Source organism: Cucurbita moschata, unplaced genomic scaffold (genome assembly GCF_002738365.1).
Source record: "Cucurbita moschata cultivar Rifu unplaced genomic scaffold, Cmos_1.0 Cmo_Scf00007, whole genome shotgun sequence".
Classification (NCBI taxonomy): domain Eukaryota; kingdom Viridiplantae; phylum Streptophyta; class Magnoliopsida; order Cucurbitales; family Cucurbitaceae; genus Cucurbita; species Cucurbita moschata.
Window position 1 is genome coordinate 149928 of NW_019268523.1, and position 22588 is coordinate 172515.

Sequence of the window (22588 nt, forward strand, 5' to 3'; positions counted from 1 at the left end):
AAAAAAAAAAAAAAAAAAAAAAAAAAAAAAAAAAAAAAAAACCCTGCAAAAATCACCGTAGACTTGCTCATTTTAATAAAACCAAGTTTTGCATAAATTTTAGTTTGATTAATGTATAAATTAACCACTAAACTTCACATTTCTTAGAAGAAACATTTGTATTCTCAATCAAATTTTAAAAAACTACTTTTCTCAAACTACTTTTTTAGTTTTCAAAGCTTTGTTTGGTTTTTGAGAACGTAGTTGAAAGTGGATAGCGTATGCATAGAATTAGTGTATATAAGCTTAATTTTTTAAAATCTAAAGGTTACCTAATATTAGTGTGTAGTATGTTGCAGTGCTATAAATGGTGTGTGAATATGATTATAGACTTAATGTACAGTACCCTAAGTGATTTTTTCTTGTTTGTAGATCTGAGATTGAGAAGGTTGAGGAGAAACAGATTTCTCTGGAGAATCAAAGCGCTGCAGTGGTTTTTGTATGTATGATTTTTTTATTATTTACTCTGACGAGGCTGTTCTTAGATATGGTGGTTAGTGTTTATACAGGAACAAGTATGGAAAGGAACAGCAAATCTGGTAAATTTCGTATGAATACTTCCTGGATTCTCTTGCTGCTAAGCTGTAGCTTCTTCATTTTCATACTTTTACTTTTCTAAGAAATGTATCCAACACTTCCACATTTTCCCTAGTGAAGGTTAAAAAAAAAAAAAAGGAACATTCAGCACACTACGCTTTTGCAAACTTTGCTGTTTATTACATCTCATCACTTAACACCAGATCTGCTTAGCCAGGTTAATTCTATTTAAATGCCAAAATTGTTCATAAAAGAATTGAAACAGATTGCAATCGTACTTAAATGACCTCCATTATTATCAATCAAGATAATATAATAGCTATAACCTCTAATTCATGCTAAATAAGAAACATGTGAGATTTGTAATGTGTCTGACCTTTCTGCCTCTTTGTATTATCATCTGGGAGTGATAATTCAAAATTAGTGAGCTGATAAAAACATTTGATGTTGCTTTATGGAATTAGGTAACAAACAAGCACAACTAATCACAATCAGAATATCATCCCTCCCATTGTAGAGGTACATTTACCCAAAACAATAACAGAAAGGGACAATAATCCAAACAGGGGGAACATGGGCAGAGAATTTAAATTTAAACCATTGAAAAGACTGGTATTTAAATGGAGTATACAATTGTTACAATGCCATCAAAGGAGAGTGCACATTTGAGATGAAATCACTAATGCCACAAGACAAATACATTAGTGTCCGAAAATTGGTGCAAACAATAATAATAATGAAGGAAACAAAATCTCTTATGACATGAATAGGAATGTGAAGAAATATATTTGTAGATTTCAAGGATACTTTTTTGAATCAAATATCCGAGCGTAGGACAAGGCCAAACTCTGGAGAAGCATATGGAACTTCGATTTCTATGTACACGCCAAACCTTCCTTCCAGGTTCCAAATGTAAATCTATTGTTCGCCCCGGTATTGGTATTGGTATTGGTATTGGACTCTAGTAGAAAGATATGAATATGAGAAGACTAGGTACCCAAACTCTGGTGTGCATTGGTGTCACCTCATAAAAAAAATATATTGATGAAGATAAGGAAACTGTCAAAATAGTCTAAACTCAGTGCAGCTAATAGTATTTTGAACCCGAAGATGGCGGTGGGGGTGGAGGCATCCGGTTCGGAGTGCGGCGACTGTTGGAGCTTGAACGTGAGCTCAAATCTCCGTTTTGATCTGGATCACTGTAACGTCGACTGTGACCATTGGATGAAGATCTACTGTAGTTCGCAGGACCATTGGATGCAGCGTCGAAGGCAGATTTCCAGTCTTCACCTGATGGAGCACTCGTTCTCGGACTGCTTTCTGCAAAGATAAACATTTCTATATTTAAGAAATAAAAATCGAGCTCAACGGAATGAAGTCTGTGTAAAGTAAAATTCACGGTAAAGATATATAGGAAAGAGCATAAATACAAGCTAGTAGTAACTGCATACCTGCGCCACTGTCGGACCAGTTGGCTGCAGCAGCCGCTCGGTTGTCATGTACGCTGAGTTGACGTAGCAATTTAGAAAGAAGAGATGATTGTTTTTGGCAGCGCTCCCTTTTATTCTTTACATTGTGGTCCTCGAGAAGTAGCTCCTCTATCCTTGGTGTGCTTTGAGCACTACCGAAGAACAACAAAATTATTTTCTAAGTCATTATTAGGTATATGAGGTCTGAGAATAGAACTAAAAGATTTAACAGATGTCGCCAACAATAAGAAGAATTGGATTCAACCTGATGGAACTATACAACTGATTTAGCATATCTTCCTTGGCTTTCTCAACTTGACAGAGCACAACTGCCTGCTCAGTTCGATCAATCAACCAGCAAGATATTATATTAAATTAAAATCCATTGCACGGCATAGAGGGGCGTACTGGTAAGCAGAGTAAACTGATTGTACAGAAGCTTACTTTTGGGACATTAGCAGCCAAACTGTTCAAGACAGCTTCAACATAGCCACGAACTTCTTGAGACATCCACCGTAGTTCCTCTTCAGGATCCACAGGTCTTCTACTCATTGTATCCTTCATCAAATGAATTCAAAGTTTCTAAGCAGCTGCTTGCTTTTCTTCCAAATTAACAGTTATATAATATACAATTTAAAAAATGGATTATTGGACAATTAAGAACAAAATGTAATTACATGATGACTCCTCAGAAGTCATTGTCATCCAAAAATTTGCTACAAAGAAACAGGTGCAAGTTGGTAACTTACAAGAGAACCCTCTGAAAGACTCTGCCGCATTGGAAGACCACTTTCAGGACCCTTCATCTGTCCTCTGGAAGGTTGAATAAGATTCCTTATCTTATTCATCCATTCAATCTTATCAGCCATACTTTCGGCCTTCAAGACAACAGCGTTGTGTGCTGAAAAGGAAAGAATTGAGTTATAACTTGCAAGACTAAACAAGTTGACAGAAGGTTCCACAGCCAATAGCCAAATAACTGGAAAAATTAACAGAGAACAAACCTTTAAGAACAGTTTTATATGCAACCTTGCTCGTGATCTTGAACACGAGACTTCTTCCAGAATCTGGGCCGTAAGCTTTCTTATCCTTTGAACCCTTTGAAGAAGCTTCTTCCTCGTCTGAAGCCTCTTCAACATTACATTCCTGCAAAATTATTTATAACAGAGAAAAAGGCAACTCAAATATAAATCCATAATCATTCAAAAATCAGCTTCCCGCCCAGATATACTATCTGCATGCATTGACTAAATTAAGCATCAGATATGGTTGAAGTGATGAGGATGACATTGGAAACAAAAAAAAAAAAAAAAAAAAAAAAAGAGAGAAGAAAATCCCATATCATAGGGGAAAAGTTGGCCATATACAATAGAAGCGAAAAAAGCCAAGATTGATTCTTCGTCAAGCTGAATTTAATGTCTTCACTAAAGCAATGGATTTCCATGTATCAGTCATATGAGCATAAGTTCTAAAGAGAGATATTGATGGTTTAATACCAACTAAAAGATTTGGCTTCATTCAAAGCAGATAGCGTTGTTCGTCAAACTTCTCTGAAATTCTGTTAAGTTTTTCCACCATCAGATAATACAACATTTAAATATTCATTATGGTAATAATCACAACATAACCAATTCTACATCGGTAATGCCAAATTGTTATCTAGGTGGGCCAATTTGACCCATTAACTTTACGATACAAATAGTATGAGTGAGAGACTAACATTTAGACCAAGATACCAAGCAAAAAGAAAAAAAGAAAAAGGAAAACATATTGAATATAGAAAAATAATTAGAGACCAAAACTCCCGCCCAGCCTCTCTTTCACAGCAGGCATGCATATTTACCTATTGATACAAAATCGTTCAATCCTCAGTTTTTAATTACCCCTATAAATGTGAAATGCATTTGAACACACCAACTACTAACATTAAAACAGAGAAGAAGGAATAGGATAAACATATATGATCAATATTCTTCCAAAAGTTTGGCAGATTTGGCTAGAGAAAAATTGAAGTTTTCAAGGGCGTCGGAAAAGATTTTGGGCATGATCAGATTTTAGGTAAATACAATTTTTGTTCTATAAAAGCTGTAACTAGGAGTAACTTTTCTAACTTGGTTAGGTTAACATTTAACCTTTGCTGATGAATTCCCGGACCTCCCCCCTTCAATTATATTGTTTAATTTAATTAATAAAAGCTATCTCTTATTGAAGTATAAACACGCTTTATATCCTTCAACCTGATTTTCTAAGTCAATTTAAGTAAACTAACCACATCCAGAACTAGAAAAACTTGACAATCTCTACACCAATGATTCTTCATACCTCTAAAGTGATCACACCACGAAAATGTCTCTCCTCTTGCTTCTTAGTGTAACCAAGCTGACATAAGAAAGGAAAATTTGTAAGAACTACTTTTCTAGCACAGATTAGATGAAAAAAGGATAGATAATCAGCAACGGTTACACAAAAATATCAGAACATTGCCTTGCAGATAAATCAAAATATTATCACCTAAACATGTGCAGCTACTGCATACTGAGCATTACAACATTGTCATTGGAACTATATAGTGATAAGATTTAACTAGTACTTGCCAATAAAACTCCATAAGCTACTACACGTGGAGTTAATTTTTAAAAAATATAAGCTGACATGATAAACGGAATACTTGATATAGCAACACCAGCGTTATGAGTCAAATTGAAATTATGTGCATGTCAAATAGAATGATGGAAAAGAGAAATCTACCATTAACATTTTTTAGCCTTCAGACTTGCACATAATAGCTTATAGAAATTATAGAACAAAAGTACACATACCTTTCCCGTCTTCTCATTTAGAACAAACCATCTTTTACTCCATCCATTTGTTTTAGCGCTTTTTTTTAACAGAAAACCTAAAATATTTGAAAGTTTCAAAGTTAACGGGTGTAGTAATAGTAATCAAAACAGACACCTTCACCAAGAACTAGATTCCAATATTCCAGTTATCCAATAATGTAAACCTTCAACGTCCACTCCATTCTTCAGATTTTGAATTCAGCTTTACAATAAAGGTAATGAAGTGTTTAACCAAACAAAAAATTTTCTGGCAGAAACTATTCAAATGAGAGGTTAGATAATAAAGGTTTAAAAAAAAAAAAAAAAAGCTTTTTAGGATGGCCTGATGCACGTATTTAAGTGAAGCTCAAATTTTTAGCTTCATATCAAGGAGGCTTGTGCCTCCATAAAAGAGCATAGTTGTCTTTTGACCTCATAAAATCACTAGAATAATATCAATTCTCTGCCCATCCTCCAAAGTTATAAAGCTCCCAATGCAATGTAATATACCATGAGACAGAATTGTCTAGCCCATTACTAAAACCACCAAAAAGTCAAAAAAATATTGAAGATATAAAATAAAGAAAAGAACAATTCTATAAGTGATAAAATAATAATGTTCTGAATGATCTTTAGAGTCTTTACTTCAGAATGTGATAGATGTGACTGAGTTTTGTCTTTAAGATTTATATAATCATTACGGTTAGTAATATTTTACCCATACATTTTTGTTATGTTTGCGAGTCTTTCTATGTTTCTAGATTTAAATGGAGGCTTACAACTCAATTCTTCGATAGAGAAAGCCTTGAGACCATTTTTCATTCTTTTAAAATACTGATAAAAAATCAAACTCAAGCATTAGCTACTTTCATCAATTCCCTAAGACTTGAGTCTGGAAGCATATTGGCCTAAATGAGTCTCCAACCACAGCGACAAAATTACAGCTACTAGCATATATTAAGAACTCGAGTGTTCTCCTAATTCGGCTCCTCTTCCAGCAAAAGGTTCAACACAAGGTTAGACATTTTAATAGCTTAAGCAAATTACAAGTTCTATAAAGTAGAGGTCGTCAATGGCATGAGAGAGCAAACAGAGAGGTCTGCTAACAATGTGCAGAACTGTTAAGTACACATATACATACCGGCGGTTATTTCCCCTTCTGGACCTGCAGTCTTCAAACCAGAAGTTTCCTGTACTTCTTTGTCCTCTTTGCCTGGCTTTTCCTTCATTGATTTCAGGCTTCCACTAGTTTGAGGACTAGAAGCCTGACAAAAGAATATGAGGAAAGAGAAAAGGGGAAAATAAAGAGGAAGATGCTTGTGGTAAGCATAGCGTAGAAAAGTGATAAAAAATCAAATATTAATTTTCTGTAACTCGAATCATAAGAGAAGAAATACCCTGTTTAATATTGCTTGCTCTGCCTCTTGACCTTTCTTTGATGATTTGTATTTCACCTCATCCTCACGACGTTGCCTCTCCATCCTAACTCATGCAACATACAATGCAACAAAATGAGTTTTCAATGGTAGGTTTTTAATTATGTAGATTGAGGAAAAATTAGGTCAAGGTTGGTTAGAGTTATTCACTCCTTTAATGTTCAATAATACTAATGTTTACTAATTGAGGAAATTAATATGCAAGCTAAAGAACATATTAAAAGTACCTCCTTTGTACCAATCGAATAAAATGTTGTGGAGGCACAAAAGCTCGCTCCATGTCGACAAGAGCAACTACCATTTTCTTTGCTTCATTCTTAAATCCATCTAATGCAGCACTTGCAATAGCCACGATCTTCAAGAAAGTTGATAATACTTTTCATATATACAGTCTCAAGGCCACAAACAATTGCAGCTTGATCATGCTATACGCGTATACCCTTTTTCTCTTCTAGAAAAATAAAGAGCACTATGACATCAGAAACTAGATAAATTTGATTGTCATACCTCTCTCTTGAAAGGCGGGTATCTTCCAAGACCTGGTGTAGAATTTGCTGCAGAAGAAACTATATCCACTAGAACCCGATGGACCTTTTTCACCAGCCAAGCAAGAATACCGTAAGTAGAAGAATGAACTAAAAGATAAACTACATAAAGATGAACAGATGTCTTTTTACATATTTGGCAAGGTAGATGAAAACAAACTTGTACTCTTTTTTTTAATAAAAAGTCTGATAAACGGGTGAGCAGTTCAATCCCTAATATAGACAATGAAAGTGCAAAAAAGAGGACAGACACACAAAATTTAACATGCAAATTCTCTTTAATTTTGCACTTGACACGAGAACTGAACTTCGTCTGAAGGGGGAATTTACCTCATCGACACAGAGACGTGATGGTTCTTTTGCAAGTTCTAAAACACCTTTTATTAGAGATCGCAAACCCTTTTCAGGGGATATCAAATATGGTTGATAACCATCAGCTTCTAACACAATCTGTTGCAAAATAATCAAAGAACATAAGTAAAGATTACAAGATAACTTTAATGCAAAACAAAAAATTCAATGTCGGAAGAACAGAATTGGAGAGAAAAAGAGGCAAACATAAACGTACTCTCTTCACATTGTTAATGTCAAAATGTCTGTCAAGAGGGAGCTGCTTGATTCTGTTTGGAAAGTTTCCCTCAAAACTAGCAACAATTTTCCAACCAGCACCCTAAAATTGGAAATCGTCATGAGGAGCTACTGAAACTCGCTAATCAAAGAAATTGTTGCACCACTTTGATGTATGAACCGAGGATAATCATTCAGACTTTAGTATTACTTTATATTAGAAGAATACGTTTATAGGTTATCACACAAACTAGATGAAAGGATGAAACTATCACAACTATATTGGACTAGCAATGACATACCGGAAACAAAAATAAAAAATAAAAAAAATAAAAAATTATTAAAATAATGTTTCAATGAATGCTTATAAATAATTTAACCTCAGTTTCCATTAAACATTTTAATTTTAGTTTTAATTTTAAACGTAAGGAAAGTCTTACCAGTTCTTACTGCTTATGGAAAACAAAATATACATGAATAGCATTCCGTTATTTAAGAAATAACGAGAGACAGAAAGCTAAGTACTATATAAAACTAATTTTAATTTCATAATTGAGTTTGAAAGTCTCCATATTTCCATTAAATAAAGTTCATGTGTGAAGGCAACTGATTACATCATGGTGTCCAAATTCATCCAGAACAGAAAGTTTAATATTTTTCCGCCTATTTTCTTGTCCATTAACATGGGCCTTTCGGGACTAAGAAGATTTGTGTCACACGGACACACAAAAGAACGTTCATATTACCAAATTGTGCTAAGTTGGAGCAGCAACAAGAATTAAATTAGCATGCAGATTGCTAAACTAACCACAAATGGGCCTCCACCAGAGCAATTACAGAGAACTTATTATAAAATTAATATCACTCACCTCACCAGTTGCAATGTGCTGAAGAAACTTATCTTCAAATTCACGGCAGAGTTGCAAGGCTACAGCTCTTGTCCCTTCAGAACTTTCCACCATTTGCTCACCAAATTTCGATAACTCGTCTTGCACAATCTGAGATTTTCCTTGTAACCTAGCATATAGTAAATTAAGAAGTAAATAGAAAGTAGGAATCCAGTTAGTTAACAGAGAAGAACATCAACATCCCTTGTGGAGGAAGATCAAGATATAAATTGTCTTTATTGGTCACTCATCACATTCTTCAACTTAACAACCCAAGATTACGTTGTCAAATTTTTAATTAAATATTATTTTTCACAAAATTAAATTTTGTTCATTTAATAATAAATAAATATAAATAATTATTTTTATTTGTAAAACCCCTCAATCCGTTGATCCGACAAAGTATAAAGTTACAAAAGGGAATTACAAACAAAGCTACCTTTAGAGATGCAAACCTTACCAAGACCCGAAATTCCTAAACTTCAAAAGATTCCAAGTTGGAGATTGCTCTTTAATATAAAACAGAAAAAATCATTTACATAAAACAGTAATACAAATTCATATGACCTAGTCATGCAACTGGAATTTGATTAAAAAAATATGGATAGGAAAAATTGGATAAAATTTAATGGAATTTTTTTTTACCACATACATAAATGTAACCCACTGCATCTAGAAGCCATGTAAAAATTTGTGGATAAAGAATACATTGATAATGTAGCATTTAAAAGAATGTACCCTGATAATAGGTTTGGAAGTCTGACATTCATACGATTCCGAATTTGATGAGCCAAAGCATCCACCAAAGCAATTCTACCGAGTTTACTCTGAGGGGCTCCAGTCAGTATGGATTTCAGACTTTCGCTCTCGGCCCTCCAGGCAGTTTCCAAAGAATTTTCAGACCCAACAGAACCAGACTGTGCAGAAGCAATAGAAACAGATTGACCAATCAAAGCAACCCATGGTATATCTGAAGCTTTTGATGGTCCTTGATTTAGTAATAGAGCCTGAACAGCAGCCAGAGATTTCTGATCAGAAGCAGCTTGATCTATTTTGCTAATTATCCCAATAGTTCTAGTTCCTGCAATCAACATGATATATTCATTTTAACAACGAAAGAATTAATGGCAAAGGAGGAGACGTTTCATAATAATGTTGTAAGGATTCGGACACCAAAATAATGTCAGTTGAACTGCAATTACAAGAAACAAAAAAAAACAGTCAAGAAGGAGAAGGATGCATCCAGAAAAAGAGGCCACTAACTCTGATGAAAATGCCTACATTCCACAACAAAAGTAAAATCAAAAGTTGCAAGATTTACTGCAGCAACAGGATTAAGAAAAATATAATAATCCCCTCCCTGCCCTCTCCCCTAAGAAGATGCAAAACTGCACATGCATCCTAATTTGCCTAGGTGTTGTAGTTTACCTTCACTGTCATAATCCTTTGCCAGTCTGAGGGCACGAGTTGAAGCAACCTCAACGGCTTGAGAGGCCGGCACAATGACAAGCAAAATGGCATCATTGTGCTCAGCATATTCACTAATCTGTACAAGAAAAAATTATCCGTCACTAAAACCATTTGACCAAAACAGAAAAGCAAAATTTAATACAATGACTCAGGGACATTTCATTTTAAAATTGCTATACCGCCAATCAAAATATTCACTGTCTTCTAAGGATCATGCGTGGTGCATTGCAAGAGTTATTCTACTTATTAATCAATTTATCATGTATCGTTTATTAGATTTTAATGCATAAAATTTTCAACATTAGTTGGATAAGCAGAGCTATCTGTCTTACCACATTTGTCAACTTAACTATACACTATTGTTTACAAATCACCAATTAGCTTTAAATGAGCCTCTCCAGTAATTTCCTTTTGAAGCTTTTGAGGTTAGCATGCCACTTTCCAAGCCCATCTATTTTTCTGTTTCTTTTTTCATTCTTTGGCAGTTTGCCCTTCAATACACGACTCCCTCTTAGATAGAGAAATCGCCATCCACTATCTTGCTCACCTTACAAATGAAGGAAAATCTACATCCATGCTATAATAAGTTCGCTAAGAGAATTCTCACCCTCCAATAACATTTGTGGACTCTGTCATTTAGTGATTCTCTTTGTTATTTTTTCCTAACACAACAAATAAGTGAGACACGTGCTTGATAACTCCAATCATAAATCATCTGAATTGTTCTTTATGCAATTTCTAAAAATCAGAGAATCTTGGAAATTTTAATAATTATGTTAAAAGAAAAAAAATTAAAGAAAATATTGTTAAGATCTACATTTAAAAAATGGTCAAATTATAACAAGTTACAGTAGAAGAAAGGATAATACTACACCCCTAGATACTAATAACAAAATTTATCAAAGAATTCATTCTACGGCTAAATGTACAAACGAAGGAATAAGAGATGGAGAGATTCGATAGATGACAATTCCTTGAATGGTAATTTGTGCTTACCATTGATTCACTCACACTTCGCTGATCAAGCCCAGGTAAATCAATCAATTTCACTGGAGGTGCTGAGAGGAAGAATTGTAAACTCAATTACATAAGGGACACTAAAGCATCAATTATTGGAAGGATGTTTCTTGTACCAATACCTTTATTTCCCTTTGGTTATTTTGTTAAATACATAATGATAAAAAATTTGAGTTGCTAGACACTAAATGACACTTTAATAGTAAAAGAAAAAAAAATCATTATAAAACCAGGATGCTGCGTTGTGTTTCATAAGATATGTTTCTACCTCTGGATAATGAATATCCAAAGACAATCATTCAAGTCAATTCTCTGAATCAGAAAACTGTTTTCAATTTCTTGAACCAAAGAACTTTAAAGCTACTTCTAAACAGCCTACATTTAAACTCTAGTAGAAACGAGTAGAAGAATCATTATACTGCTTTATTGTCATACATACGCCAGTGTCCATCACAATTCCACCACATGTGGAAGCACTTCAAACTACCACTGATCTTTGTTTCTGCCCAGTACTAATACACAGCTTATGCGATCACTCACACGAAAAACACGTGAAACTAGAACCTTGATAAAATTGTCAGCCATTAATCATGGATTCATGAGCTACCTGTACTAGTGCGAAGCTTCAAATAGATTTCGTCTCGATTCTTGCCAGAGGAACCTTTACTCAATCTGTCCTGTAGAGAGTGTCGCAAAGCACCTGCATAAATATAGGTAAAATGAGGAAAAAAAAAACATAAGCAGAGAGATATGGATTAGTTGAACATTTTATATCCAAAAATATATAAGTAATATTAACAATAACCAAAAAAATTACCGTCAAGTACACTATCAGTTCACAAAATGTTAGACGGTGATTTCCAAAAACATGAAAGAAAAATAAAAAGATTCACAACCAACTGGTGTTAATAACTGAAAGTGCAAGCTCTATTTTTCAAAGAAAAAAATTGAACAGAAAATAATGTCTATAGGAAAGTAAGAAAAGGAAACAATGTAACAATCCAATTTTGTAGAAATACTTATCAATCCATCCATGAAACATAAGCACAAAACTGTAACTCTTGGATAGAAGCAAATAGAGTATCCATTATAGTCACTGACTCGCAGAAACTTGCTGAGACTTATTGTCAATCTGCAACATAATTGATTTGCTGCTCAATGAGCCATCCCTCTGTAAATCAATGCTTATGGGAGCCCTAGTAGCACCATTTTCACCAGTTGGCTGGTACAGAAAAAAAATGGATATAAACTCAGTAAAGTGACGACCTTAATGTTGGCACTTCTGTAGTTGTATATGTAGAAGATTGAATGTAGGTTCTGAGAACCTGTGAAATCCAACTTACCAACACAGGATGTCCAATCAAGCTATTTAAAACTGCAGATTTACCAGCTCCCTGGAAAATGGAAAAAAAAAGAGAGAGAGGGAGAGAGAGAGAGAGAGAGAGAAATCAGGACCAATGGTAAGGTGCTACAGTTTTCATGGCAGTGCATAAGCGCTTGAGTAGCAAGATGCAATGAAAACGGCAGGCTTATTGCTTTGCTGTCCATTGCCAGATCATTACTCAGAAATTCAATTAAGGAAGTGCTGTATATTCTCCTTCCAATATTCAAAACAACAGAAAATTGTAATAAAATAATAAGTGAAATAAATGTAGGAGCTTATAACACAATAACCAAAGAACTTTGATAAAGCGAACATTGTATCCAATGCCAACTCAATTTCAAGTGATGGTTGAAACTCCATGTCATTTTATTTCCATATTTATGGGAACTTCTTCATCACTACAACACATTGATCGACTGAGTATTTGCTCTACTCTTCAGGACGTTTCCGAATCTACACTTGAATGCCTTCGACCAGACATGAGACTTAGAGAAGTATGGAATGTGCAGAAAGAAGCACTCCATCGCGAGTGATCTCTAAAATATAAAACTACAAACAACGTTATAGAAGAATTATAAATTATCGAAGCAGAGCTAATTTCAACGCTTCTCCAAGTGGTCTAGTAAACTCGAAGCGCTAGTGCCATTAAACATATCGACGCTTTTTCAATAGATAAATGGATATTACAGAATACGTAGATCGATATATCAATCCATGGTTTCGATCTCATGGAAACAGATTTGAATGTCCAATGGCCTTGCAATAATGCAGGTGTCCCGATCACGAGGAAGTAGTACATCTCCTCCAATTATAACCAAACGCCAATCTCAATAACTGGAGCCGTACATTTCTAAAAAAAAAATATTACGAGTGAAACTCCTATGATCCAATCCAGATAGGATCCCCACGTCAGGTAAAATTTTCGGGAATTTGATGAACAATGCATGCGCAAATGGTAAAGAGATGCCACAGCTACATAATGTATTTGGATAACGAATCAGAAGAGATGTGAACTTACCACATTCCCCAGGGCAACGACGTTCAGGAAAGTGGAAGGCCTACGAGAAGAAGCACCGGAGGTGGAAGTTTCGTCGACGTCCTCATCGGCGAGCAAAGCCGCAGCTTGCCGCATCGAGTCCGACAACTGAGCCAGCTCCTCGATAGCCTCCACCGAATCCATTGAAGGATGAGGAAGGACGGACAGAAGGTGATAATGCAGTTGGATCTAACACAAAGGTGGATCGATTCAATGAAAGCTCCGTGATAAGATAGATCTCTGAGCACGATTCCTCCAGAAAATTAGAAAAATGACGGTATAATCTTTGCTTCTTTCCCTTGGTCGAATGGTTACAAAAACAGGGAAAATCCTACAGACTTCCCTCCCACCTTTCTCCACTATTTTCTAACTCTACAAATAATAAATTGATCGCGTTCCAGTTTTCCCTCGTTTTTATTATCGTTTTTATTACTATTATTATTATTATTATCATTATTATTATTTGCGTATTTTTCCATGAAATTAGCATAATTTATTTTATTTAATCCTTAAAAATAATATTCGATTTGTTTCAAGTTTTTTCCTCACCTAAGATGATAACTGAAATGATAACTAAAAAATAAAATATTTATCAAAGTTTTATAATTGGTTTTTTTTTTTTTTAGGGATTTTAAAAACTAAAGATCCACAAAAATAACGTCGCTTTTATAAGTTTATAAACCTTATTGTTGGACAATGTCTGAGCTTTTTATGGAGAAGATGTGTGTTTTTTTTAATAAGAGGTCAGATTATTAAAATTATTTATTAAAAAAAATTACAAAATTGTAAGTACTTAAATTTTAATAATATTTTAAAAATACTTAAATAATCGAGCTCTTACATTTTATCTTTTCTTAGATTTTATTTTAATGTTAAGCTATAATTTTAATCTATGAATGTTTAGATTTACGTGACTTTGAAAAGTTCTGATATGTTATTTGTCAATTTGAATTTTATTTTATCCGATGGATTTATAAATTAAAAAATATTAAATAAGTTCGATGAAACTAAAAATAAAAAATCAAATGTATTGAAAAAAAAAATTAATGCACATTCAGTAATTTAAAAACCATAGTTTAACTGAAAAAAAAAATATTTACCATGGATGAAACTGTTAATATCAAATTTTAAACATACCTATAAACTTTAAAAAGATATCCTTAATAATTTAATGTTCCAAAAATTTTCAAGCTTATTATGATATTTTCCGATCAAATAGTCGCCTCAAAATATTTAATTTTTAAACTAATATATTTATTAAAATGAAAAGGAAAAATAATCACCGTTGGATGCATCTTAGTAATATGCTAACATCACACCGTTCAATGTTCAATGTTGTTATTATTATTATTATTATTATTATTGTTATTATTTTAACATTCTCCCATCTCTGGAGTCCTAGAACCTTTCCGAAAGCGTATGCTTGTTTCCGCAGTCGATAGGTAACGTTGTTGTCTGCTTCTGTAAGAATCGTGCCATCGGCGACGGCGACGGCGACGGTGCTCTCTTACCGCCTGTTCTTTCAGTGTCCACCTTGCGGCAGCTAGAACGAGTAAGGATTAAGAAGCGATATGTTCAAGAAGGCAGCCGAAGCGAAGTTACACCAGAGATTATCTGGTGCAGACAGGAAGAAGCTGAAGAGGACTGTTAAAGGAAGGTTCCCCGGAGCTTCCGATGCCGATATCGATGTCTTGCTTCCTCCTAAGGTGTTTTTGCATTTCCAATCGATTTTATATGTCCTAATTTGATTATGACAATAGCTCACCTGATTCCTTTGCGACTCTTCTTTTTGGTTTTAGTTGAAATTATCGCCGAATATCACTTGCGTCTAATGCCTCACAGATCAATCTTGCACTCTAATATTCCTACCTGAAAAAATGTTTCGGTATTAGCATTGCGATAAACCGTGCGTGGGTAGCTACCAAACTAAACATCATTTATTTCTGCATTAAATATTTACTCATTTCGTGGAGGGAGAAGAATTTGTCACTAGATAGCTCAATTTTAAAGAAAATGCAGCAGATTGTGTAGAAGAGTAGAGAGGACCTTTGGGAGATTAGGGTCTTCTTCTTCTTGGCGTCTTTGTATATATTGTTAAAGCCCTTCTATAGCTATTATGTTTATTCTATCATTTCCAAGCATAGAGTTCTCTTTCTTTCTTTAGTAATTATCATCTCCCCTATATTTCATTCTATCAATCCAAAGTTAATATGTTTTAGGTCGAGTTGTCTGTTGCCAAGTTCCAAAATCGTGTCCACATATATAGTCTAGAAGGAGGCTTTCCTATGTTTTTCGACGTCGATGGGAGAGGAACTGAAGTATTCCCCACAGGTATTTTATCCTTTTATAGAATTTATCTTTTACACCAGAAGATTATATCGAAAATTTCACCGTCACTACTAATTATTATGAAGATTCTGAAAGCTTTCCTTCACAAAATTTTGGTTATTTTTGGATCTGGATGATATTGATTTGGTCTTCTTGGCTTTAGTGACACACACAATTCTATTGTAGTTTTTGCACTCTGGATGGTACCAGAGTTGTTGCCTGCATTTGTATTGAAGGGGGGTGAGGTCTCTCGCTTTGTAATTGGAGGAGCAGACTTGATGTTCCCTGGTATTCATGTACCTGCTGAAGGGCTGCCTTCATTTTTATCTGGGGAACCATGGGCTGTGAAAGTCCCTGGCAATCCATCTCCTATTGCTGTAAGTTTCACTGAAACTTGATCTCATTCTGCAATTTAACTTTGGGTGTAAAGAAAAATTAGAACTCTAGTCAACCTGAAGATCTCATGCAGGTTGGTGTTACCACCATGAGTAGCACTGAAGCATTGAAAGCGGGTTTACGCGGAAAGGCTCTGAGAATTCTACACTACTACAGGGACTCCCTTTGGTGAGATTGATCAGAATGGCATAGGAACAGAGCGATCAATTCTTGATGAATGACACAATTTTCTCTCTTGAATTGATTTTTCAGGGAATCAGTGGAGGGTCATTATGTTCCGAATGCAGGCTTTTTGGAAGATGTCGTATATGGAGATCCTGCTTTGGCATCATCTTCACAAACCGATAACTCTTGTGAAGGTACTGATGAAGCTTCAAATAATGAACAGAATGACATCAACAATAAAGAAGTTGGGGGATCTGTCAATGAAACTACAAGTGATGTTCTTGATGAGCTTGGCACCCCTCTAACAGCACAGGCAGATTCAAGTACTGATAAAATCGTTTCTGGTATGAATGATTTGAACGTTGTAAATGATATTCCCCCCGAGGAATCAAATGTGCAACATACTCTATCAACTGAAGATGTGGATATGCTTCTGGATAAATGTCTCCTTCAAGCCTTGCATACAACAGTGAAAGACAAAGATTTTCCACTTCCTGGGAGCACTCTATGGTGAGAAATTCTGACGTGTCATTGTTCTGACATAGGAGGCATTTTTTTTTTTCCTGAAGGCTTAAGTTTTTAAAGACGTTCCTCTTATATTTTCTATATGAAATATTTGTTCCAAACTGACAATTCCTTCATGTTTTACGCGTCATTATAAGTTTGTGCTAAAGGCTAACAGTCCTCTGTGGAACCATACTTCATTGTTATTAGTGTTGGATTCGTATTCTAATTTGCTGCAATGGAAATAGCTTAGATTTCTACTCTTTTGAATGATTCTTCTTACTAGCTGTTGGTTTTCTAGTATATCTTTAATGAAATCAGTCTCTTTTTTCAAAATATTTGTGGAAAGAATAACAAATGTTTTGTATTAAACGAAAAGCTGTATTGACATGAAAGTAAGACAGGTAATCATACTTGAAAAGGGGAAACAAAATGATGTAATACAACTCAAGAACCAAATCCATGGAGAGGGGGATAATGGAACACCCCTGAAAACGCCTAATGACTGATGCCTAAAGTGAAATCATTAGAGAAGTTCTGGGCTTGAATGCTTACTATTTTTTCCATTCACTTTTGGCCCAATGTAGGTCAAATCATGTATTGCCTTGTCGGCCTCCAGGCATGACGCTAGACATCAAGAAATCATCCTACAAGAAATTGTCAAAGTGGTTGCAAGCTAAATCCTCCACTGGACTGGTATGTTTCATGCTACTTCTGTTCAGCTTCTTAATTTTTAACCGAACTTTTGACTTTATATTGAACTTCAAACTCAGTCAAGATTGGAAAGTAGGAAATCAGGTGTCCCATAGTATATTTATGAAGTTCAGTGTAGAATTCAGGTCTATTTGAATCTTTCACGAGTTTTCTATTGATAAATGTTACAAGGCCAAACTGTGAACAGTTGGGATATATAAGATTAGTGAAGTAGCACGCAAGTTAGTATAGCCAACCACCATGATTGCGAAGAAAATACATATTTCTTGGTTTCCACTCATCATAGAAACAAATATAACTAACCAAATTGGAAGTTGGATACATTATCTAATCCATGTTATTTCATTCTTTAACTAAATCTTGGTTCTTATCTGGGAAAAACAACAAAAACAAAATGTTTACTTATATCACTCGTTGTACCTTGAATATATTTTCATTTATTTCAGATTACAGTGAAGGAAGACAAACATAAAAAAGAGACTGTTTTGTACTCTGTTAACCGTAAGCATCCAGACTACACATCCTTTAAACCAGAGAAGCCTCAGGTAGAGAAAATTGATCAGATCGACAATCATGCTCCAAAAGAAAGTTCATCCAATAAAATGCTTGAAGTAACAGAGATATACAAGCCAAGTGTGCATGTCAATCCCATTTTTGTTGCTGTTGGGGCGGACACTAGCAAACTTTACACTGCAGCGGAGGCCTCTGATATTGTCTTCAAATATGTTGAGAAAGAGAAGTTGGACAAACTAACAGAGAAGTTCAAAGTGGTCTTGGATGCAATATTATGTGATGCACTGTTCAAGGGGGCCATTAAAAAAGGAACAACATATCCAACAGAAATCCATAAGAAAGATATAGGCTCAACATTTATCAGCCGGATGCAACCCCATCATGTTGTGACAAGAGGAAGTGAGTCTGTTGTTCGCAAGGGTGCATTAAAAACCATTCAAATAATGACAGAGCGACGTCAAGGAAATAAGAAAGTTACAAGACTTTCTGGGTTGGAAACATTCTTGTTGGATGCTGAAGCATTGGCATCAGAACTTCAGAAAAAGTGTGCTTGCAGTACAACGGTGGCAGAGTTGCCTGGTAATATGACCTGTCTACATTTCTATTTTCATATAGTTTATTTGTTAATGCAAGAGCATTATGCTGTGCTATATCCCAGTTATGTTTTGTTACTCCTGACATTTAAGCAAAAGTTGAATTTTGCATTTGCATGGATATCGGCATTTTTTATTTTGACAAATGAAATGAATATGTCATGAAATACATGGAGTAGCGAAGTTTATAGGTTTTTCTTCTGTTCCTTGTTTCTATTTTTTTGTTCTCGGTTTTTTTTATGGGAAAATCTTTCAAATGATGTTAGGCAATTTTCAATTATTTTGATTCTCCTGTTATATTTTGGATAAACAAATTCAGGTAAAAAAGGGTATGAAGTTTTGGTCCAAGGTGGAGTCATTGATGACTTGGCAAGACATCTGGTTGAACAATATGGGATTCCAAAAAAGTACATTGAGGTACTTGATAAAACAAGGAAATGAGAGGCCAGAGCTGGTTAGTCTTCTATGATTACTACTAATTTTGATGCTTGTAGTTAATATTAAAGAAAAGTTGGTATTACCTTTTTGTGTTTCCGTAATATTAAGAGCGGCACCTTTCTCTTCCTCCTTTCCATTTGTGAAGTTACTCAAGGAAATGACCAAATGGGCTCAACTTGATCTCATCACTTGATTGCACCAACACGGCACGATTTCTACACATATCCTACTACCATTTGCTATAAACCTGAATCTAATGGTGTTGATCATGTCATGATTTAAAAAATGAGAATGAACAGAACAACGAAGAGGTGGTTATTGTTAAATGAAACAAACCTATAAATAGCTGGTCAAAGAGAGGGTACGAGATGAATTGTGTGTACAAGGTTCCTGTTTGTGCCCGTCTCTTTGAGAAAAGTATGTTAATTATGTATATTCCACATCATACGTATACTGTTAACTTATGTGGGATGTCTATTGATGAAGATTAAGGCAGTCGTTGTTGACACTTGTTTTACTTTCAGCTATATATTTACAGGTCACTTCCCAACCCCGGGCTGCTTATGATATCAAGGAACAATCTGCTAATACCAGCGGCCGCATCATGCAAGTAAAGGCCTGAATCAAAGATATGATAGAAGTTACTGATGATGAGGTATCAAGATTTGATTCATGCAACGAAGCGAATATTCCTCATTTGTGTCTTTAGGCTGGAAAATTGGTTGCAAGTTTCACGGACACTGAGTGTTTTGGTTCATCCTGTTGTGTTTTTGGCCGTGTTAAAGAAAATGTTTTTAGGACAAACCAAACATGTTTTTGCCAAACATTTGAGAGATTTGCTTACACTTATGAGTTCATCATATCCGTTATTCTACTATCTCCAGAAGTGTTATTTCAATGGTCTTGTTATTCTATCCCTTTATGATCCCAAGTTAATTTTTTATTTATTTTTTCAGGTCTGTCTTTTTTAACAATTTATTCTTTACATAATTACAATCTTTAGATCCAAAATGTAGATGATAACATGTAAAATGTAAAAATTGATTTGTTGTCCATTCGTTGTCTACGATTCGAACAACGCATAACGTCTACGATTCATTGTATGATCTTACAATCCTTTTTAAGTTGATGCATTGGGATGGAATTAAACTTTTACCATGCTATATAAGTCTTAACCAGGTTAGATACTATTAAATTTAATAAGAAAAAAACTCTCATTATGGATTCTTTTTTAATATCAATATTTTTTAACTTTCAACTTTCCATTAATAACTTTCAAGCTTATATTTGTCATGACAAATGGAAAAATGTTTTTGTTCATGTATCAATTTTCATCCATATACCATGGTAAAAAAAGTTCGGTCAAATCTTAATTTCGACTTTCCTTGACCTAATGGTACTACTAAAGTATGGTTCTTTCCTTTTTTTTCCTTTTTGACCAATATTTCACATTACCGAAAGTAATCCATTAATTAATTAATTAATTAATTAATCCATTTGCGTAAAAATATTCGATTCCGTTGGCGTTGATTAGAAAAATAGGCAAAACATGGATAATCTTGGGGATGACTACAGCAGAATTATATAAGGTTGTTTAAATAGAAACGAAACGAAGAAAACGTTTGAGTGAATGAGATTATTTATATTTTATATTTTATATTTTATAATTTTATATTTTATATTAGTAGGCTCATGAGGCATTGTTTTATAAAACATCGACTAAACTTGTCACAATGACAAAAGTACCCTCACCTTTATCTCCCTCTCTGAATTCATCTTCTTATTCCCATCCATCACTTCAAAATATTCAAAGGAAGAAGTGGGCTCCTCCTTTCAATCAACACAAAATATTTATTAAATCATTTTCTCTAAGTTCATTGGATAACATGTTATTTGATGTCATCATTTATTTCATTAAATCACAATTATAGAATTTATTTTTAATTATATTTCTTAAACCTAGGGTATTGTTTCTTTTAATAATTATGAAAATTTAAGACCACTCCTAGATTACATTGATTATTACAATTGAGTATACATCCCAACTAAAATTTTAAATTACCATTTTTGTTTATAAGTTTTTTTTATTATTATTATTTAGAATTAAGTCATAAATCCCAAATCTCTCCCTTTGGAACTTTTAACATCATTATAGCTGCAAAAATTATAAATTTAAAAATATGATAATAAAATGAATTTGTTTGAGACATTTATCTCTTATAAATCTAAGTTATTGTTGAAACTTTTAAAAGTTTAAAAATATTTTTAATAATCCAACCGGGACAAAAGTTGTACTTTATATTTGCTGAACACAACCAATCCATATGAAAGAGATGAAAACGAGAGGGATAAGTGAATGAATAAAATTTCACTTTCAAATTGGTTGGAAGTATACCCTTTTTATCCTATCTTTATAATTTTGTTTTATGGTATAATTTTTTATTTATAACTTTTTTTCACCCTTTTGGACACATTAAAATGTGTTCCAATAATATTTTATGGAAAAATATGTAGAAATATGAGATCATTTGCGGGTGCCTCTTGAATATCTAATACCAAAAGAAAGTAATTAAAACTGAAAATTTTAAATATTTTTTTTGTATTTCTATAATATCTAAAACTCTTTATAAATAGGTTTTTAATGTTCTATAACACCATCCTTAAAGGAAGTTAATATTAATAGAGATAATAAGTAATACTACCATATAATGTGGACTTAACCCCTTTGGATGCACATATGTATTCAAAGCGAAAGTTTCGAAAAGCAGTACGGAATCATCTCCACTGTTGGTCCTCGATGTTGATGGTACACGTATTAATGAGTAGGATACGTGTCGTATTAAATACTGAATATATTTGTACAGAAAATGGAATATTCCAAACAAGTTGAGATGGCCGAGTTGGTCTAAGGCGCCAGATTAAGGTTCTGGTCCGAAAGGGCGTGGGTTCAAATCCCACTCTCAACAAATTATTTTTATTAATTATCCTTTTTAATTTGGTGACTTTTCTTTTCTTTTTTCCATTCATGTTAACAGTTTATACTAGTTGTTATTTTAGTTTTTTTTTTCTTTTAAGAAAAATTTAGATTTTCGAACAAGCTTCAATTTTCTTTCAAAAACATTTTAAAGAATTTTATTTAGAGTTTTTGTAAAGATTTAGATGATTATACATATTGAAATCACTACTCACAAACTGACAATTTTAAGAGAATAATTCCATCAACTTATTTATTAGAACACTTAATTTGTGAGGACACGCTTAAAAGAAACTAAATTCCTCAAAATAAAATCTGACGGTCGGTGTGTGTGTGTGTGATATAAATATTTATACATCATTAAAGCTAATTTGTTAGGAATCTCTCAAGTACTAATCTGAAGAAATGAAGAGAAGCCACATGGATATGCTGTTCAATAATTTGTTGATCAAGGCAACACTAAACCTTTTCCTTTGGCACTTTAAAGGCTTGGCTCCCAAGGAGAATTATGGAATATGACCATATAAATATATATAAATATACATACGGTTCTGGAGGGTTTGCAAAAGAATTTTGGACAATAATAATTGCGGGACTCCGCGTGGAGAATTGAAAAGGAGAATATAAGAAGGTTATTTGGGTAATATGCCGTCAGAAATGGACTTAGAAACAGAACAGAACCAAATCTGCCCTTTTCTTCGATTTGCAAATGCTTAGAAAACGAAAAAAAGAAAAAAGAAAAAAAAAAAAAAAAAAA

At 34.0% G+C, this 22588-nt stretch overlaps 3 protein-coding genes and 1 non-coding gene across 14 annotated transcripts in view; 3 read left to right on the forward strand and 1 right to left on the reverse strand.

Annotated features, from left to right (window-relative positions):
- LOC111444725 (SUN domain-containing protein 4-like) overlaps positions 1 to 743 on the forward strand; it is a 6000-nt gene extending 5257 nt beyond the window's left edge. For all 10 annotated transcript variants that reach the window (XM_023082745.1, XM_023082738.1, XM_023082740.1 and 7 more), the window contains one exon: positions 412 to 743. In XM_023082745.1, coding sequence (XP_022938513.1) covers positions 412 to 658 — 247 coding nt within the window. In that variant the 3' untranslated portion in view covers positions 659 to 743. The remainder of the gene's footprint in view (positions 1 to 411) is intronic.
- A 407-nt stretch (positions 744 to 1150) lies between these two features.
- LOC111444723 (dynamin-2A-like) lies at positions 1151 to 13592 on the reverse strand. Its single transcript, XM_023082735.1, has 22 exons — positions 13189 to 13592; positions 12130 to 12180; positions 11888 to 12008; positions 11394 to 11486; positions 10766 to 10827; positions 9728 to 9845; positions 9038 to 9380; positions 8282 to 8429; positions 7414 to 7515; positions 7176 to 7295; positions 6808 to 6891; positions 6528 to 6655; positions 6262 to 6346; positions 6006 to 6129; positions 4865 to 4941; positions 4368 to 4424; positions 3050 to 3191; positions 2795 to 2946; positions 2490 to 2603; positions 2311 to 2378; positions 2028 to 2197; positions 1151 to 1896 (listed from the first exon to the last, which is right to left on the reverse strand). The coding sequence occupies exons 1-22, from the start codon at positions 13348 to 13350 to the stop codon at positions 1664 to 1666; spliced, it is 2754 nt and encodes a 917-aa protein (XP_022938503.1). The 5' UTR covers positions 13351 to 13592; the 3' UTR covers positions 1151 to 1663.
- Positions 13593 to 14565: 973 nt separating this feature from the next.
- Positions 14566 to 19774, forward strand: LOC111445306 (eukaryotic translation initiation factor 2D). Of its 2 annotated transcripts, none has more exons than XM_023083599.1 (9): positions 14566 to 14912; positions 15426 to 15537; positions 15721 to 15911; positions 16004 to 16098; positions 16183 to 16605; positions 17187 to 17295; positions 17760 to 18405; positions 18739 to 18873; positions 19382 to 19774. In XM_023083599.1, the coding sequence occupies exons 1-8, from the start codon at positions 14778 to 14780 to the stop codon at positions 18858 to 18860; spliced, it is 1833 nt and encodes a 610-aa protein (XP_022939367.1). In that variant the 5' UTR covers positions 14566 to 14777; the 3' UTR covers positions 18861 to 18873; positions 19382 to 19774. The 2 variants fall into 2 exon arrangements, with proteins under 2 accessions (XP_022939367.1, XP_022939368.1); XM_023083600.1 differs by having other exon boundaries at positions 19396 to 19774.
- Positions 19775 to 21742: 1968 nt separating this feature from the next.
- Positions 21743 to 21823, forward strand: TRNAL-AAG. The gene has a single exon. It is a non-coding gene; the product is annotated as a tRNA-Leu (tRNA).
- The last annotated feature ends 765 nt before the right edge of the window (positions 21824 to 22588 follow it).

Excerpts from the sequence above, each read along its gene's own strand:
- LOC111444723 (XM_023082735.1), bottom strand. The coding sequence starts at position 13,350 with ATGGATTCGGTGGAGGCTATCGAGGAGCTGGCTCAGTTGTCGGACTCG. Across the intron at positions 11,487-11,887 it reads GTCTCAGCAAGTTTCTGCGA|GTGCTTTGCGACACTCTCTA; the intron begins GTCAGTGACTAT and ends ATATTTATGCAG. Across the intron at positions 6,347-6,527 it reads ATTCGATTGGTACAAAGGAG|GATGGAGAGGCAACGTCGTG; the intron begins GTACTTTTAATA and ends TGCATGAGTTAG.
- LOC111445306 (XM_023083599.1), top strand. The coding sequence starts at position 14,778 with ATGTTCAAGAAGGCAGCCGAAGCGAAGTTACACCAGAGATTATCTGGT. Across the intron at positions 15,912-16,003 it reads GCAATCCATCTCCTATTGCT|GTTGGTGTTACCACCATGAG; the intron begins GTAAGTTTCACT and ends GATCTCATGCAG. Across the intron at positions 16,606-17,186 it reads CTTCCTGGGAGCACTCTATG|GTCAAATCATGTATTGCCTT; the intron begins GTGAGAAATTCT and ends GGCCCAATGTAG.